The 20427-nt window shown below is 41.7% G+C and overlaps 1 protein-coding gene across 5 annotated transcripts in view; it reads left to right on the top strand.

The window, feature by feature from the left end:
* Positions 1 to 19697, top strand: part of LOC144678887 (alpha-1,6-mannosylglycoprotein 6-beta-N-acetylglucosaminyltransferase A-like) — a 121349-nt gene extending 101652 nt beyond the window's left edge. For 3 of the 5 annotated variants that reach the window (XM_078538905.1, XM_078538902.1, XM_078538903.1), the window contains 4 exons: positions 4601 to 4717; positions 7406 to 7480; positions 16468 to 16625; positions 18545 to 19697. In XM_078538905.1, coding sequence (XP_078395031.1) covers positions 4601 to 4717; positions 7406 to 7480; positions 16468 to 16625; positions 18545 to 18761 — 567 coding nt within the window. In that variant the 3' untranslated portion in view covers positions 18762 to 19697. The remainder of the gene's footprint in view (positions 1 to 4600; positions 4718 to 7405; positions 7481 to 16467; positions 16626 to 18544) is intronic. The other 2 variants (XM_078538906.1, XM_078538904.1) reach the window with 1 other exon arrangement.
* The last annotated feature ends 730 nt before the right edge of the window (positions 19698 to 20427 follow it).

The following is a 20427-nucleotide window of genomic DNA, read 5'->3' as shown; positions in this document are numbered from 1 at the left end:
TTTTCAATATTTTTGGTTGCTGTCCATTAGTTTTTTGTGATTTCTCATTATAAACCTCTAAATTTCTCTACTCCTCTACAGCTTCTAGCTTCTCACCATTTAAAAAGTGCTCTGATCTATCATTGTTGGGCCTAATATGGATAACCTCACACTTCCCAACTTTGAACTCTGCCTGCCACAGTTTTGTCCACTCACTTAATCTATCAGTGTCCCTTTGCAACTTTTGTTGCAAATGAAACATCCTCCCCTGACCTTGCAAATATGGAGCCTGCATTAATGCTAAGAGTTGTCTACTTTTCTTGCTGAAGAACCGAGTTTAATAGTAGTTATGTTTAGAAGAGAGAAGGCTGAGAGGTGACTCGATAAAGGCCTTTAAGATTATTAAAGGTTTGATAGGATAGATGTAGAGCAGATGTTCCTACTTGTAGGGGAGACCAAAACTAGAAGCCATAAATACAAGATGATCACTAATAAATTGAATTGGCAATTCAGGAGAAGTTGCTTTACCCAGAGTGTGGTTGGAATGTCAAACTTGCTGTCACAAGGAGTAGTTTGAGCAAATAGTAGATGCATGAAAGGCGAAGCTTAGTAAGTAGATGAGGGAGAAAGGAATAGAGATTTACGCTGATAGGGTTGGATGAAGAGGGATGGGAGGAGTTTTATGTATAGCTTACACAGCAACATGGATTGGATTGGGCCGAATGACCTGCTTCTCTGATGTAAATACTGTCAAGCTTTTTGAAACTTCAGGTGGACTGAATTATTTTCATCCACTTTGTTAACCCTCAAAGAATCCATATAGATTTATAAAGCATGACCTGTGAGTTGTAAAAGCATACTAAATTTTCATTAATTCTCAGGGTATGAATATCGCTGGCAAGGGCAACATTTATTAACCATCCCTTGTTGTTCTGAAAAGGTAATGGTGATCCTTCTGTTTTTAATACAACTGAGTAGCTTAACTAGGCCACTTCAGAGACACTTAAGAGCCAACCACATTGGTAGACATTGAATGCTGCTGCAAGGGCTCTATTGGGTCCTATTAAGATCTGCGAGGAAGTCCCAGTGCTGCCTGGGCCTTAAATGCAGCAGAAATATTAAAGGGGTGAGTTAAAAAGAAGCCTGATGGAACAAGATTTCTGCATTGCCAGCTTCTGATGAATTGTATTATATTTTAATTTAATTTATAATATATACTACTAAACACAGCCTCATTCCCTAAATTTAAAGAATAAGCAGCATCTGCAATAAGAACAGAAGCAGCAAAAACATTTTATTTAATTCAAAAGGCCAAAAACAAAAATCTTTCTTAACAATACTAACCTGGCCCTTAAGACGTTGGCACTGGAAGTAATAACATGTCTTTTAGGGACTAGTTTGTCCCTGCACATTACATGGCAGCTGAACAAGAAATCTGAACACCCAGATCTCTATCACTCATAACATGTACTTTACATTGCTGTGCCATATGAAAAGCCATTACAAGAAATTCTGCTAAAATGCTATTGAGGTGCAAAGACAGGGACAGGATGGGGGCAGGATTATTTCCCTCCCTCAAAAAATTGCACCTATGTAGGAAAGGTTCAGTTCAAATCTTTCTGCTTTGTCCATTCTTTCAATGATCTAATACAATAAAGATGATAGAATATCAGTGTGCCGGAGAGAAACCAGTCTTAATATTAGGAAGGCTGGTACAACTGAAGCCATTTTCCATTTTTTTTAAAGAGCTTATTTTTGCCTTTGGTGAAAAAAATCAAAAAATTTTGAAAAATGCAAATAAATCATAGACCAAATTCTGCCTCTGAAAATAGGCTCTTGTTTTATATATCTAAATGCATGGTTAGTTTTGGTGCAGGAATGAAAAGCCAATCTTGGTAGACAGGTGATGACAGTGTGAATAATTCAACAGCCTGGTTCATTAATACTTACACTTTTGTACTAAGTTTCAGGAATAAAATTGGAGTTGTACCATCTGGTTGCTGATAATTAGCAACTATTTCTTATCAACTGGCAAAAATTGTAATTTGTTACCTTAGATGTCTTATAAATTTCCTCATATACACTACCTTGCTCCTCAGACTAACAGGAACTCTCTAAACTCCACCATGTTCCAAAGAGATAAATGTGATTCCAGTGGTCCCCAACCTGAAAAAATGAACATAAGAAATAGGAACAGGAGTAGACCATTCGGCCCCTTGAGCCTGCTCCGCCATTCAATAAGATCATGGCTCATCTTCTTGTGTTTTGATTTCCACATTGCCATCTACCCCCGATAACTTTTTTTTCCCTTGCCTAACAAGAATCTATCTACCTCTGCCTTAAAAATATTCAATGACCCCCTTCCGCCACCTTTTGAGGCAGAGAGTTCCAAAGTCGTACAACCCTCTGAGAGAAAGAAATTCTCCTCAGCTTTGTCCTAAAAGGGCGACTCCTAATTTTAAAACAGCGCCCCCTAGTTTTGGACTCACCCACAAGAGGAAGCATCCTTTCGATGTCCACCTTGTCAAGGCCGTTCAGGATCTTGTATACTTCAATCAAATCACCCCTCACTCTTCTAAACTTCAGTGGAAACAAGCCCAGTCTGTCCAACCTTTCCTCATAAGACAACCCACTCATTCCAGGTATCAATCTAGTAAACCTCCTTTGAACCACCTCCAATGGCCACGAAATTGAGCTCCAAAGCCTCAAAGGCTGACCATGCTGCCGGCCAGTTCCAGCACGGCCCGCATGGTGACTCATGCTGGAAAGGGCACTAGTGACACCAGAAGTGTCAAAAGAGATGCTACCATGATGTCAGACAGACGTTCCTGATGCTTGTTTAATAAATTTGGTCTGCACATGTGCACAGAACGCCAATACTAATCACTCACAGCTGAACAATACTAGCCTTTAAGTGTGCAAGGCCAGTATCTGAGTTGGGGACTACAGCTGTCAGATGAAGTGATGGTGGTACTTCATCATTGGTATGCGGCTGCTGTCTCTTTTTCTCATGGATCTGCTATCACTGAAAGCATAAAATCAAAAGGGGAGGGTTGGGCTTGGTGGGTGGTGTGGATTGCTGGTGTAAAGCAAGAGATCTATAGTAACACCATCTGCAGCTTGCACTGCATGCCATTTAGCAGGATGAGGAGGTGGTGGGACTTGAGAAAGCAATAACATACTTGTCAGCTTCAGTTGTCTCAGCGATGCCTGCTGCAATGGGTGTTGTCACAGCCAACTCCATAGTGTGACAATACGTCAGGCTCAATGAATGAAGGCATGCCTGGCCCCTTCTGTGTCCCTGTATATTGTACCACCTTGTCCTGCAGGAGAGAGGGAAGAATACCACTAAGTCTGTTACATTTGACGAGGAAGAAAAAACAAACATCTGGATTCATCCAAGGCATCACTTGACTAACAATCAGATAAAATGTTCAAGTTGAATAAACAGAATTGTTTTCTAAAAATTGCTTGGCACATGTTTTTGAGTGATGTGCCTGCCATAGCTGAATAGCTGGAGGTATGTGGAGACATCAAGAGGTGGATGTGAGCCTGGGATCAGTGGAGGGTGCGTGAGGATGAGGTGGAGTATCTGAATGTTAGGCATGAATCACGACTGCTAGGGACTGCTGATGGGTGAGTGATGGTGTAGTGCATTGAGCAGACTATGAGGTCGGTGGTGTGGTGGGTAGAAGATGTCATGTGGAGTTGCAAACACTGACAACCCACGTGAGGTCATTAAACATCTTCTGGTACTGCAGCCACGTCTTTGGGGCCAGACTTGGGGAATTGATCTCCCTGGTGACCTTCAGGAGGAGGTTCCTTGAGGGCCTGCTTTGTCCTTACACCCCAATCCACAGCCCCAGTGGAAACATGCTCTCTCTCTCTCTACCTGTCCACTTCCATGACTAAAACTCTGCAGTGCTGGATTTGTGAACTCTGGAGTCCTCTCTGCCCAATTTCCTTTATTTGCAGTTGTAGCACTGTAAGTCAGATGCAGCCTCTTATGGTTTGCTGCAGCTTCCCCAGCTGGTGTGTGCAGCCAGCCAGCGTCTGCAGGCAGAAAACATTTAAATGATGAGGCAGGTCACAAATCATGATCCCTGTGTCCAAAAATGTGTGTCAAACAATTTTTAGACAATTCTGTTTATTCAACTTGAACATTATATCTGATTGTCAGTTAAGTGAAGTCTAGGATCCAGATGTTTACTTCTTCCTCTTGTCAAATCACTCAGATGAGGATTTTCTTGAGAACTAAGCGAACGGAGTGAGAGGACTCAGCATTGTTCCAATGATTTTTCAATTACTCTTCCTGAATATACATTTTGCTGCGATTTCAAATGTCTTTACAAATTGGTATTAATGTCCCAGTCTTTTCTAAAATTGTCCATTGTGAAAATCAGTTAAAATAAAACGACTTCATTTGGAGTTCCAAAGTTATATTGGAGTTAAAACGTTAACACTGTTTCTCCCTCCACAGATGCTGCCAGACTTGCTGAGTTTTTCCAACACTTTGTTTTTATTTTGAATCTCCAGCATCCACAATATTTTGCTTTTATTGTAACTTCATTTGTATATCAGATTCCTGTACTAAAAGCTCAACCTTCATTTCCACTAATAGCTTTCATCTCAGCATCCTTATGCAGAGGTTTATATTGGGAAGCCCCATGTTTGGACTGTTGACATTGACAACCCTAGTGATGTAAAAGAAGCAATGAATCAAATAATGGAACTGAAAGTAAGTGGAAAAACACACTGCAAGTATTAATCATGTTGCACAATTGCACTTTATTGTACTGTGAATAAAGAGGAAGATAGTAACAGATCTCAGGAGAATATAGACAGTGGTGAAATGGGCAGACATATAGCAGATGCAATTTAATGCATAGAAGTGTGAAATTATGTGTTTTGATAGGAAGAATGAGGTGGGGCTAAATAAACTAAATGGTACAATGTTAAAGGGGGTGCAGGAACAAAGACCTTGGAGTGGACATAGACAACTTTGAAGGTGGCAGAACAAATTGATCAAAGGCTTTTAAAGTAGATAGGATCCTTGGCTTTATAAAATTAGGCAAAAGCAAGGAGATTATGCTAGGCCTTTATAAATTACTGGGGTTAGGCCCTAGCTGGAATATTTTGGGCACCAAATTTTAGGAAGGATGTCAAGGCCTTAGAGAGGGTGCAGAGGAGATTTACTGGATTGGTACCAAGGATGTAGGGTTTGAGTTACACAGAGAATCTACAGAAGCTCCGGTTGTTCTCCTTTGAACAGAAATAGTTTTGGGGAGATTTAATAGAGGTGTTCAAAATCATGAAGGGTTTTGATAGAATAAATATGGAGTAACTGTTTCCAGTGCCAGAAGAGTTGGGTAAACAGAGGACACAGATTTAAGGTAACATGGAGAAGAACTAGAATCAAGATCAGGACTTTTTTTTAAAACAGTGATTTGTTATGATATGTAAGGCACTGCCTGAAAGGGTGTTGGAAGCAGATTCAGTAGTAACTTTTGAAAGGGAATTGGACTTGATGGGCCGAATGGCCTGCTTCCGTGCAATTATGGCTCTATGATTCTAAATGTTGTGTACCATTACATTTAACTAATTTCAACTTCTCTAAATCATTAATTCTTTGTAAAGATACATGTTATTGTACTCAATATTTTTCTGAGAAACTCATGGATACAACTAGTGGGCATAAAACTACTAATAAGCAGGATTAACTCTTATTGTTGTTTTGTGGCTCTCTCTAAAGGCAAAATAGGATTCCAACTTGATCACCTACACAGTTAGGAATATTTTACTTTTTAATATGTCATTCTTGTTGAATACTTGTGCCATTCTTGGTAATCGTGGACAACATTTTAATGATGGTAATGATGTGTGTCTCATGGCTGTCCTATACTGTGGTGGACCCATTCTGCCTTTGTTGTAATAGTAAGCTGTGCGTACCTTTCATTGTAATAAAAACAAAATGCACTCAGGAGGTTGGAGAGCAAAACTGAGTTAACGTGGCAGTTTGATTATCTTTCATTAGAACAAAAATGTTAGAGATTATGTTTTGCAAGTATAGAGCCAGGGAAAATCCAAGGAGAAGGAAAACATAGATGATGATCTGTTTTAAGGTAGAGGACAGGAGTAATGAAATTACAAAAGTGATGATAGTGCAAAATAAAAGGAAGTGGTATGAGACAGAAAGAAAAGATGGGTCTAAAGGAGGTCTAACTGGTTACAGTAGAATAGCAGAGGGAGAGGGAAGCATGGAAAATCGGGCAAAAAGGAGAAAGCTCCTGGGAGTGTGGTGGAGGAGGTGGGCAGAACTCAGAGGTGTGAATCACCTCACAGCCCATGTACTGATAGGGAGTCCCCAAACCACAACTCCGCCAGTTGTTCTGGTGCAGCCATCAGCGACTGAGGTCCAAGAAAATGGGAGCCATGTTGAAGATATATCGAGAAACACTGAATGTCACGAAGATAACCGAAACACAAAGGGCGAAACTTAAATTGGAATTCATGTGAAAAGGCAGATGGGACTTCATTTTAACCATAATGCAAAGGATGACACCTCAGTGCAGTACATCCTGACTAGGGTGTCTTACAGTTTTAGCACTGTAAGGCATTACTGAATTCTGGATGTAATAGAAACCTTGTTTCTTGAGCTGTGGATCGGTGGTAACACTCTTATCTCTGAGTGAGAAGGTTGTGGGTTCAAGTCCCACTCCAAAGACTTGAGCATAAAGTCTAGGCAGACACTCCAGTGCAATTTTGAGAAACCGCTGCACTGGCTGAGATGCTGTCTTTCAGATGAGCTGCTGAACTGAGGCCCCATCTGCTCTCTTTGACAATGGAAAAGAATCTTTGGCACTTATTCGAAAAACTGCAGGGGAGTTCTCCCTGGTGCCATGGCCAATGTTTATCCATCAACTAACAACACTAAAGCAGATTACCAGGACACAATCACATTGACAAAACAAAAACAGAAATACCTGGAAAAACTCAGCAGGTCTGGCAGCATCGGCGGAGAAGAGCAAAGTTGACGTTTCGAGTCCTCATGACCCTTCAACAGAACTGTTCAACAGAAGTTCTGTTGAAGGGTCATGAGGACTCAAAACGTCAACTTTGCTCTTCTCCGCCAATGCTGCCAGACCTGCTGAGTTTTTCCAGGTATTTCTGTTTTTGTTTTGGATTTCCAGCATCCTTAGTTTTTTGTTTTTATCACAATCACATTGAGCCTGCTATGTGCAAATTGGCTACCTCATTACCCTACATTAAAACAGTGATCACATTTCAAAAAGTATTTCATTGGCTGTACTGTGCTTTGAGATGCCCTGAGGTCATGACAATGTTCAATAAATGCAAATTCTTCCTTCTTTATCAAAACATAATCGAGATTGTCTGTTTATAATAAATTAGTATATTTTTTGAACAGGTCGACCCATATTTACCATATGAATTCACAAGTGAAGGAATGCTGGAAAGATTAAATGTTTTCATTGAAAAACAAGTAAGTTTATTACTTAACTTCAGAATATTGTCAGTAAAATTTATTGCATTTTTTAATTCACCTGGGTGTATAAAAAGAACTTTCAAAAACTCCAATGATTTGGTGAATGTATCCAGTCTGTAGGTGAGTCATACAGACCAGCAGGTTTCGTGTTTGATTCCCAATTATTACTGAGTTAGATGATCTCAGTTGAATATTAGCTTTAACGCTGGCTTAAGTTGAGGAAAATTAGTCCAGTCACAACCTAGTGAGCCTTACTGGAACTATGCGCACATGCTGCATTCAGGGTTGGCTCAGCTGTGGTGCCCCCACGATGGTTGAGCTTCCTAATACGAATTGTTAAACTTTACATGTGACTGGTGGCCATTTGGGTCAGGTATCAGAAAGTGTCTGGTGTTGTGGCAACATTCATTGTTTAAAACACCACTGTCCACAACTGGATATGGCAGGACTGTAAAACTTTGATCTGTTTCCTGTGTTGTGGGATCTCTTGCTCTGTATGTAGCATGCTGTTTCCACTGTTAACATGCATGTAATCTTGTGTTAAAGTTTCTTCAGATTGACACCTCATGGTGAATGGATAACAATTCAAATGGAATAAAATAACAATATCATTGCATTGGAATCAGATTTGATTGGGCCCACAATTTGTTCAATGTTCTGCATTTTCAATTACTGGACTCGACAAATTTGGCTTTCTCTGCCAGTTCAAAAGTGCAGGCAACGCTCATTCTCTTCCTTGTCAGCCTCATGATGGGGCTGTTTGTTCTTTTCATTGGCCATGATTTTGTGTTGTTTCCTCTGTTCCTGTAATTTGCATTCTTCTCCTTCCCATCTGCAATGGTTTTATTGTCATATTTCTTCAAATTATGTTGCCACAAGTTTTAATTGAAATTCACGCTCTTTTAATTGAAACTTTTTCTCTCTCTATCTATTTGGATGCTATTCCACCTAACTCATGTTTAACTTATTTTGAATTTTAAAAATTTACAGTATAGAATGAGGCTAATTGGCTCATCATTTCTTTCTGATCAAAAGAGAGCTATTCAGCTAATCCCATTAACCAACACTTAGTATGTAGCCTTGCAGGTTATAGCACTTCAAGTGGTATTCAAGTACTTCTCAAATGCAATGAGGATTTCTGCCTCTGATACCCTTTTAGGCAATGAGTTCCAGACCCTCATTCACCCTCTGGATGAAAAGAATTCTCAACTCCCCCTAATCCTTCTACCGGTTACTTCAAATTGATACCTCCTGGTTGTTGCTTTCTCTACTAAGGGAAATATGTCCTCCTTATCTACTCTATATAGGCCCCTCATAATTGTATGCACCCAAATTAAATCTCCTTCAGCCTCCTCCGTTCCAGGGAGAACAACCCCAGCCTATTCAATGTTCCCTTGTGGCTCAAATTCTCCATTCCTAGTAACATCCTCATAAGTCTGCTGCACACCCTCTGTAGTGCGATCACATCCTTCTTGCAATGTGATGTATGCAGTAACCTAGCTGAGGCCTAACTAGTATCATATACAATTCTAGCATAACCTACCAGCTCTTATATTCTATGCCTCAGCTATTGAAAGAAAATATCCTGTATGCCTTTTTAATGACCATATCTACCCATCCTGCTACCTTCAGGGATCATGGACATGCACTCCAAGCTCCCTGTGTTCCTCTATACTTCTCAGTAACCCACCATTTATTATATATTCCTTTGCCTTGTTAGCCTTTACCAAATGCACTACTTCACACTTCTCCAGATTGAACTCCATTTTGATCAGAAAGACATGATGAGCCGATTGGCCTCTTTTTATGCTGTAAATTTCTCCAATTCAAAATCAGTTAAACATGAGTTAGGGGGATTAGCATCCAAATGGATAGTGAGGGAAAGTTTCAATTAAATGAGCATGAATTTCAATTAAAACTTGCGGTAACATAGCTGAAAGAAATATGACAACAAAACCAATGCAAATGGGAAGGAGAAGAATGCAAAATACAGGGAGAGAGGAAACAACACAAAATCATGGCCAATGAAAAGAATGAACAGCCCCAGCATGAGGCTGACAAGGAAGAGAATGAGCGTTTACCTGTACTTTTGAACTGGCAAAGAAAACCGAATTTGTATAGACTCCAGTAATTGAAGATGCAAAATATTGAACGAGTTGTGGGCCCAATCAAATCTGATTCCAATTCTGAACCATTGTTCCACCCACCTGACTAGTCCATTGATATCTTCAAAAGAAAAGAGATCCAGTATCAATCCCTGTGGAACCCGGCTGCATACAGCCTTCCAGTCACAAAAACACCCATCCTTTGATTCTTGCCACTGAGTGACTTTTGGATTCAACATGCTACTTTCCCTTGGATCCCACGGACTTCGACTTTTCTGACCAGTCTGCCAAATGGGGCCGTGTTAAAAGCCATGTAGGCTACTTCCAACTTGCTACTCTCATCAACCCTCCTAGTTAACTCCTCCAAAACTCAATCAAGTTAATCAGACATGATCTCTTAACAAAACTACACTGACTGTCATGATTAATCCATACCTTTCTCAATGACAATTTATACTGACCCTCTGAAATTTTTCCAATAATTTGCCCACCTAGATTAGGCTCTTTTTTTTATTATTATTCGTTCATGGGATGTGGGTGTCACTGGCTAGGCCAGCATTTATTGCCCATCTCTAATTGCCCTTGTTCAGAGGACAGTTAAGAGTCAACCATATTGCTGTGGATCTGGAGTCACATGTAGGCCAGACCAGGTAAGGATGGTAGATTTTCTTCCCTAAAGGACAGTGGGTTTTTACAACAATCGACAATGGTTTCATGGTCATCATAAGACTTTTAATTCCAGATTTTTATTGAATTCAAATAATAAATGGGATTCAAACCCAGGCCCTCAGAGCATTACCCTGGGTCTCTGGATTACTAGCTCAGTAACAATACCACTATGCCACCGCCTCCCCCAGTTTGACCAGTCTTTAATTACTTGGTCTGACCCTTGCTCCCTTTGAAACAACGGTACAATGACATCAGTCTTCCAGCACCATTCTATAGCCAGAGAGAATTGGATAATTGTGATCAGAACCTCTGCTATTACCTCCCTTGCTTTTCCTAGCAGCCTGGGCCTGGTGATTTATCTATGTTCAAAGATGCTAAACACTTTAATATTTCCTCTCTCGCTTATGTTTATCCCATCCAATATTTCACACTCCTCCTTCTTAACTGTAAAGTCTTAATCATCATCCTCTTTTGTGAAGATTGGTACAAAGAATTCAGTTAGAACCATGCCCACATCTTCTGCCTCTACCCACAGGTTACCTTTCTGATCTCAAATAAGCCCACTCTTTCCTTTGTTATTCTCTTGCTCTTTATACATTTATAAAATATCTTTGCGTTTTCATTGATTTTACTTGCCAATATTTTTTCATGCCTTCTCTTTGCTTTCTGAATTTCCCTTTTAATTTTACCCCTGCACTTTGTATACTCCTGTAGGCTTTCTGCAGTGTTGAGTTCTCAGTATCTGCTAAAAGCTTCCCTTTTATGCCTTATCCCACCCTGTATACTCTTTGACATCAGGGGCTTGAGATTTGGGAGTCCCGCCCTTTTTCTTTGTGGTAACATAATTGCTCCGGACTCTCACTATCCCCTCTGTGAGTGCTTCTCACCGCACTGACGCTGATTTGCCTTCAAGTAGCTGCTTCCAGTCCATTTTTGCCAAATAGTAAAATTGGTCTTTCCTCGTTTGAGAACTTTTGCTCCTTATCTATCTTAGTCCTTTAGCATTCCTACGCTAAAACTAACTGAATTATGATCACTATCTCAAAAATGCTCTCCTGCCGGTACCCCTTCCATCTGTCCAGCTTCATTCTCTAAAACTAAGTCCAGAACTGCCCTTTCTCTTATTAAGTTTGCTACTTACTGGCTAAGTGAGTTCTCCTGAATGCATTTTGAGAATTCTGCACCCTCTATGCCTTTTACACTGATTCTATTCCAGTTAATATTAGGGTGGTTGAAATCCACTACTATTACTGCCCTAGTGTTTTTGCACTTCTCAGAAATTTGTTCTGATATTTGCTCTTCGATTTACCTCTGATTGTTTGGGGGCCCATGGTACATGCCCAGCAGTGTGATTGTCCCTTCTTTGTTCTTTGGTTCAATCCATATGGTCTCATTTGATGATCCTTCCTCCCCAGAACTGTCTGAATGCCCCTGAAATCTAAAGCCCTCCCTCCTGCACCATCCTTCCAGCCACTCATTCATATGCACTATCCTATCTCTGTACTCACTGCATGTGGCAAAGGGAGTGATCCAGAGGTTACTACATTTGAGGCCCTGCTTATTAATTTCTTTCCTAGCTCCCTAAATCTGTCTGAAGGACCTCATCCCTCTTTCTACCACTGCTATTGGTACAAATATGGACCACGACCCCTAGTGGTTCATCCTCCCCCTCAGAATGTTCTGAAGTCACTTAGAGGCATCCTTCACCCTAGTACCAGGGAGGCAACATACCATTCTAAAGTCACATCTGCAGCTGCAGAAACTGCTCTCTCTTCTGCAAACTATTCAGTCCTCAATTTTTTTTTTTGACCTTCCTTCTCCCATCCCACTGTATACTTGAATGGAGCCCATCAACTTGGCACTGGCTCTACTTCCCGGAGGAGCCATCACCCTCAGCAACTGAATATCATTTAGAGAGCAAGATGCATTCAGGGGAATCCTGCACTGGTCCATCTAGTCTGGTGGCAGTCACCAATACTCCTTAAAGCTGCAAGGTGACTTCCTCCTAGTGCTATCCATGTAGCTCTCAGCCTCGCAGATGCACTGCAGTGATGACAGCTGCTGTTCAAGCTCCAAAAATCGGAGCTCGGGCTCTGGCAGCTGATGACACTTCCTGCATATGTGGTTGTTCAAGACATGAGAAGCGTCCTAGAGTTCCCGCATGGCAGATTGTGCGTTGGATGGGACTAAGTAGCCCTGCCATACCCCTATTTATTAGACTGCTATCTACACTTAACAGAAATAAAACTGACTTGTCCTGATCTGGACACAAAAAGAAACATTCGCCACTCACCAGCTACTCACTGACTGATCAACTCCTTCCCTTGTGCTGACATCACTTCAAGTGTTTTTGTTACCTCTCTCCCTGATGCTTAAGCTCCCTCACCTCTTACGCTCCAGTTGAGACCTACTCTCAGGGACCCACTAATGAGAATTCTTCTGCCATGTGTTGCTCCACCCCTGACCCTCAGGTCTGCGCTCCCTTATTTTGAGGCACTGCTATTCTTGAAAACTGACCTCTGAAAGACTGTTGGCTTCTCACATTGTTTCCCATCAGGCTCGTGCTCTCTGCCATCACTATTTTCTGTGGCCTCCTTCACTGTTTCCTCTCAGGCTTGCACTCTTCACTCTCATCATCAGGCTAAATTAATACCTCAGGTAGCTATTGTCAATTATTACAAGTTTCAATTCTCATTTCATAGAGATTGGGGAAGTGCATATGAAGGCATTTGCAAAAGGCATGATATCCAGTTAAGATTATAAAGGGTATTATATTGTTACAACATTGCCCCCATTCCATCGCCTCAAGTACTATTACATTTTTTATATTCATTCATGGGATTTGGGCTTTGCTGGCTGGGCCAGCATTTATTGCCCATCCCTAGTTGCCTTTGAGAAGGTGATGGTGAGCTGCCGCCTTGAACTGCTGCAGTTCTTGTGGTGTAGGTACACCCACAGTGCTGTTAGGAAGGAAGTTCCAGGATTCTGACCCAGCGATAGTGAAGGAACAGCAATATATTTCCAAGTCAGGATGGTGAGTGGCTTGAAGGGGAACTTCCAGGTGGTGGTGCTCCCATCTATCTGCTGCCCTTGTCCTGCTATATGGTAGTGGGGGTGGGTTTGGAAGGTGCTGTCGAAGGAGCCTTGGTGAATTCCAGCATTGCATCTTGTAGATGGTACACACTTCTGCTACTGTGCGTCGGTAGTGGAGGGAGTGAATGTTTATGGATGTGGTGCCAATCAAGCGGGTTGCTTTGTCCTGGATGGTGTCAAGCTTCTTGAGTGTTGTGGGAGCTGCAGTCATCCAGGCAGGTGGGGAGTATTCCATCACTCTCCTGACTTGTGCTTTGTAGATGATGGACAGGCTTTGGGGGGTCAGGAGGTGAGTTACTTGTCGCACAATTCCTAGCCTCTGACCTGCACTTGTAGCCACAGTATTGATATGGCTAGTCCAGTTCATTTTCTGGCCAATGGTAACCCTTGGGATGTTGATTGCGAAGGATTCAGTGATGGTAACGCCATTGAACATCAAGGGGCGATGGTCTGATTCTCTTTTGTTGGAGATGGTCATTGCCTGACACTTGTGTGGCACGAATGTTACTTGCCACTTGTAAGCCCAAGCCTGGAAATTGTCCAGGTCTTGCTGCATTTGGACATAGACTGCTCCAGTATCTGAGGAGTTGTGAATGGTGCTGAACATTGTGTAATCATCAGCGAACATCCCAACTTCTGATCTTATGATGGAAGGAAGGTCATTGATGAAGCAGCTGAAGATGGCTGAGCCGAGATACTACCCTGAGGAACTCCTGCAGTGATGTCCTGGAGCTGAGATGACTGACCTCCAACAACCACAACCATATTCCTTTGTGCTAGGTATCACTCCAACCAGTGGAGAATTTTCCCATTGATTCCAGTTTTGCTAGGGTTCCTTGATGCCACACTTGGTCAAACGCTGCCTTGATGTCAAGGGCAGTCACTCTCACCTCACATCGGGAGTTCAGCTTTTGTCCATTTTTGAACCAAGGCTGAAATGAGGTCAGGAGCTAAGTGGCCCTGGTGGGACCCAAACTGGGCGTCAATGAGCAGGTTATTGCTAAGCGACTGCTGCTTGATAGCACTGTTGATGACACCTTGCATTACTTTACTGATGATGGAAAGTAGACTGATGGGGCGGTAATTGGCCGGGTTGGATTGTCCTGCTTTTTGTGTACAGGAGATACCTGGGCAACTTTCCACATTGCCAGGTTAATGCCAGTGTTGTAGCTGTACTGGAACAGTTTGGCTAGAGGTATGTTCTGGACCACACGTCCTCGGTCCTATTGCCGGAATATTGTCAGGTCCCATAGCCTTTGCAATATCTAATGCCTTCAGCCGTTTTTTGATATCACATGGAGTGAATCAAATGGCTAAAGACTGGCATCTGTGATGCTGGGGACCTCCAGAGGAGGCCAAGGTGGATCATCCACTCGGCACTTCTGGCTGAAGATTCTAGCAAATGCTTCAGCCTTATCTTTTGCACTGATGTGCTGGGCTCTTCAATCATTGATAATAGGGATATTTGTGGATCCTCCTTCTCCAGTGAGTTGTTTAATTGTCCACCGCCATTCACGACTGGATGTGACAGGACTGCAGAGCTTAGATCTGATCTGTTGGTTGTGGGATTGCTTAGCTCTATCATTTGCTGCTTATGCTGTTTGGCATGCAAGTAGTCCTGTGTTATAACTTCACCAGGTTGACACCTCATTTTTAGGTATGCCCTGTGCTGCTCCTGGCATGCCCTCCTGCACTCTTCATTGAAGCAGGGTTGATCCCCTGGCTTGATGGTAATGATAGAGTGGGGGGATATGCTAGGCCATGAGGTTACAGATTGAGCTCGAGTACAATTCTGCTGCTGCTGATGGCCCACAGCGCCTCATAGATGCCCATTCTTGAGTAGCTAGATCTGTTCGAAATCTATCCCATTTAGCATGGTGGTAGTGCCACTCAACGCGATGGAGGGTATCCTTAATGTGAAGGCGGGACTTCATCTCCACAACGGCTGTGCGGTGGTCACTCCTACCGATATTGTCATGGACAGATGCACCTGCAGCAGGCAGGTTGGTGAGGATGAGGTCAAGTATGTTTTTCCCTCTTGTTGGTCCCCTCACCACCTGCCGCATACTCAGTCTAGCAGCTATGTCATTTAGGACTCGGCCAGCTCGGTCAGTAGCGGTGCTACCAAGCCACTCTTGGTGGTGGACATTGAAGTCCCCCACCCAGAGTACATTCTGCGCCCTTGCCACCCTCAGTGCTTCCTCCAAGTGGTGCTCAACATGGAGGAGCACTGATTCACTGAGGGAGGGCAGTAAGTGGTAATCAGGAGGTTTCCTTGCCCTTGTTTAACCTGATGCCATGAGACTTCATAGGGTCTGGAGTCGATATTGAGGACTCCCAGGGCAACTCCCTCCTGACTGTATACCACTGTGCCGGTGGGACAGGACCTACCCAGGGATGGCGATGGTGGTGTCTGGGATGTTATCTGTAAGATATGATTCCTTGAGGATGACTATGCTTGACTGGTTTGTGAGACAGCTCTCCCAATTTTGGCACTAGTCCCCAGCTGTTAGTAAGGAGGACTTTGCAGGATCGACATGGCTGAGATTGCCATCGTTGTTTCCGGTGCCTAGGTCGATGCCGGGTGGTCTGTCCAGTTTCATTCCTTTTTAGTTTGTTACAACTGAGTGGCTTGCTAGGCCATTTCAGAGGGCATTTAAGATTTAAGATAATTTAACCACATTGCTGTGGGTCTGGAGTCACATGTCACAGACCAGGTAAGGACGACAGATTTCCTTCCCTAAAGGGCAGTGGTTCCATGGTCAACATTCCAGATTTTTTAATTGAATTCAAATTCCACCATCCCAACGCGGCGGGATTCGAACCCAGGTCCCTAGAGCATTACCCTGGGTCTCTAGATTACTAGTCCAGCGACAATACCACTGCACCATCACCTCCCCTATTGCATATTTAGATATTGGGCAGTATGGGCACATTGCTGAACATAAGATGGTCCAAAGTGCTTTTAAGAACGGGCAGCTCAGCTGTAACCAAAACAATGTCTCAAAATTGTCATATCCCACCTTCAGAGTTCTGATTCTGGATGTTTGCTTTACTGCGCTTGGTGAACGAATGTACTTGGAATCTGAATTTGTAAATTTAATGGCTTTACTACAGGATTTCTGCCATCAAAGAGAAATATGGCCGCCATTGACTGCACTTACAGTTAAAATGGCCAAACCCTCCCAGTCATGTGTTGAAGTCTGCCAAAGAGAACAACTAATATGTGAACCTGCTTTCTTCTACCATCTCAACAAAGAGGTTGAGCTTAAGAGGTAAGAGTTCTTCTCTAGCTTTAATATTGTCACCACAGCCCCTTTGTCACAGAGGAGCTTTTACGTTCAGATCTTATTTAGAGGAGACAAATTTTGTGCATATAGTTGTACAAAACCATATGCTTTTATTGAGTTATCTTATCACAAGTTAAATTCTTCATAAGACAGATAAGTAAATGAATAAGTCTGCAATACCGTCCTTTGACAAATGAGAGGGTTTTAAGTAACTGGGAAAACCTTTTGTTATGGGCGCTGTTTCACCAAGAGTCTGATGCAGCAGCCACATGAAAAATGTCATAAAGCAATAGCTGTCTGTACTAAGACTGTCATTGAAAATGTACAAACATAGAAATTAGGAGCAGGAGTAGCCCACACAGCCCCTTCAGTCTGCTCTGCCATTCAGTAAGATCATGGCTGATCTGACTGTAACCTCAACTCCACATTCCCACCTACCCCCAATGATCTTTCACTCCCTTGCTTATCAAGAATCTATCTAGCTCCACTTAAAAATATTCATAGACTCCACTTCCACTGCCTTTTGAAGAAGAGAGTTTGAAAAACTCAGTGCCCTCTGAGAGAAAAAAAAATTCATCTCTTCAACTGGCAACTACTGGCATCTGCAGTCAAAAATTCAACTGCGCAGGCCATAAGCAGTTCACTGATCTCTTGTAATTGTTTCCAATGTTGCTTTGGAGACATTTGAGTTAAAATTCTTGGATACAATAAATTCTGGTTTCACCCATATGAATAATGGTTACAAGCAACCACAAGATCCTCAGACTGCACAGATACTCATTACTTGGACAAGTTGGTGAAGCTCTTGAAGAAATTTCCATCAGCAGCAACATCTGTGGAGTGGTAGCTGGGTGGTACTCACATCAGCTTCAAATATGTGACTTTACATAGCTCTGTGTAAGTTACAGTAGGCATTGCTTCTGAAAGAAACAAGTTCATAGCAACTCCAGTGAAATAGGTGACTGACACCTATGCAGGTACATTTGCATTTGATGCCATGCAGCCTGGTAGATGGCTACGCAGTTATTGATCGATACTCCTCCTCCAACTACTAGCAAGGCAGATTCACAAATAGCATAGAGAGCATTATAAAAGCACCAAATACACTAAATTCCTGCTCGTCAAAACATAATTAGAATTTCTGTAGATAGGCTTGCAGGATTTTCTGAGAGAAGCTTTATTTAATATTGGGTCTGGTGCTGGGAGTTTGCCAACAGCTGAGGAGAAGGAATAGTGTGCAGCTGCAGTTCTCAAAAACTGCACTCACGAATACTAGAGAACAGAGCACTTGCCTCTGTGGCTATAACCTTCCAATTCAGAGACAGAAATGCTACCATTGAGCCAAGGTTCACTTTTTTTTCTCTCTATTGAAGCAAAAATTTGTTCTTTAACAGAAGTGGCTAGACCTTAAGTTTTCTTCTAATTTATGCTCTCATCAACCTATCAAAAGAGCTGAATTTTCAAAAGGAAAAAAACAAATGAAATGCCACAACATAAATAAGTTAGCTATTTAAAAGGGCATTATCAACCAATGTGTTTAGAATGAGAGAAAGAAGAAATTAAACAACCAATCAAGGTAGCTGTACTAGGTATAAAGCTAACATTTGATCATGATCAGAAGAATGAATAGTTGATGCCATAGATTTAAGAGCAGCACACCAATGAATTGTGTCACCATTCAAAAGGAGAAAATTGGTGTGAAAAGGGATGACGAACAGCATTATTCTCAGCATATAGTACTGTATGAGGTAATTACTTGCTGAGCACTTTTTTAAGGAAAATTTGAGAAAACAGTTTTAAATTTCTAAGAAAAACGTAATACATTTAAAATGTACCTCTTTAGACACTAGTCTTCCAGCTATATTGGCAATAATAACATCACTTTCTTTTACTTTCTTTTGCAGATATGGAATATTCTGCAATTCCTCAAAAACGGAAAGTGATCTGTATCTGCCAGCATTTAACCTTCAAAACCAAATGTGCCTATTTCAGTCAGATTACTTGCTCTTCAGCTGTGCAGGATCACATGAACATTATAATCGAATCTGTCCATGTCGAGATTATATCAAAGGACAGGTTGCTATCTGCCAGGATTGTTTAAAAAGAGAAGCACACAACTAACCTGTCTTGTTTACTGAAACAAAAGAATCTACTGCCTTCAGTTGTAGAACAAGGATGAATTCTCAAGTGTTGCTGCAGCAGCAACAAAAAGATACCAATGATAACAACAGGTAGACCAAAAGCAGCATTCCTGAAGCCCTATTTTCAACAATGTGGTATCATATGTAACTTAGAAACTGCCAAACGAAGCTTGTCTACCACCACCATTAGACACTTAAAAAATATTATCTGATACACTGCTTCCATTAAATGTTGGAAACTACAGTTTTATTCAGATCTTTGCAAGTTCTCACGCAACTTAAGGTAGCTTCTTTACTGGCTGATAGCAAATGCAAAGTCTCTCTGAAAGCATATAGTCTGAGCATCAAGACACTGGGTGTGAATAATAACATTACAACATCTAAAGATCTCAAACAATTTCAAAATTGGAAGTTGAAATCTCGTCTTGGAGGAGCCGGTTGGATCTCTGAACCTGAAGGAAACTCTTGAGTTTCTTTGTTGGAGTGTAACTGCTTCATGGGTGCAATAAGGTATTTCCTTATTAAGGTTCCAAAAGTTGATCTTTGTCAACAATGTTTTTATACGCTAGTTTATTTAAGATTAGATTTTTTTTTCCCATTTAGCAATATAGGGGTCATGATTCCAATTATTCATTAAAGATAAAAAGAAGAACAATAAGTTACTGAACCCATATGATGAAGCTGTTGGCAGGTTAGTCAGGGGAGAAATTAGTCAATAATTCAATTGAACGTAAAGGACAAAATTGAACTCTTGGTATATTCAGATATTTTGGTTTTATAGTATGATACATAAATATGGCCAAATGCATAATGGTGCATGCAAAAACTCTGCAGCTCCCTGATAGAATACTACCTGCGCTCTTCACATTGAAAATAAAACCCTGCAGGCAAAATTGAAGAGTCATTGAGATGTTACGACCCATCAAATCCATGCTAGCTTTCTGTAGAGCAGTTCAGTGAGTCCCAGGCTCCCACTCTAACCCCATAGCCCTGCAAGTTGATTTCCCTCAAGTGCCCGTCCAATTTCCTTTTGAAATATTTCATCATCGCAGTTTCCACCACCCTCTCAGACAGTGAGTTCCGGATCATTACCACTTTCTGCATAAAAAACAGTTCTTCACAGCCTCTTGCTCAAAACCTTAAATCTATGCCTCCAAGCCCTTGTGCTAATGGCAACATATTTTCTTTGTCTACTGTACCTAAATCTGTCATAATCTTGTACTCCTCTATCAAATCTCCCCTCAATCTCTTTACTCTAGGAAAACATCCCTGGCTTCTCCAACCTAACCTTGTAGCTAAAATTCCACATCGTGGAACCATTCTAGTAAATCCCTTCTGCACCCTCTCAAGGATCCTCACATGCTTCCTAAGGTATGGTGACCTGAACTGGATGCATTACTCTCATTGTAGTCTAATCAAAGCTTTACAAAAGTTCAACATGACTTCCCTACTTTTGTGCTCAATACCTCAAATTATGAAGCCCAAGATCCCATATGGTTTGCTAACTACTCTCTCACTATGTCCTGCCACCTTCAAAGTTCTATTCGCATCAACCCCCAGGTCCCTCTATCCCTGCACACTCTTTAGAACTGTGCCAGTAAGTAAATATTGTCTCTCTCTTTCCTTCCTGCAAAAATGCATCACGT

The sequence above is a fragment of the Cetorhinus maximus genome, chromosome 3 (genome assembly GCF_964194155.1).
Source record: "Cetorhinus maximus chromosome 3, sCetMax3.hap1.1, whole genome shotgun sequence".
NCBI classification, from domain to species: domain Eukaryota; kingdom Metazoa; phylum Chordata; class Chondrichthyes; order Lamniformes; family Cetorhinidae; genus Cetorhinus; species Cetorhinus maximus.
The sequence above is the reverse complement of the archived record's forward strand: the minus strand, read 5'-3'. Positions and strand labels throughout refer to the sequence as shown.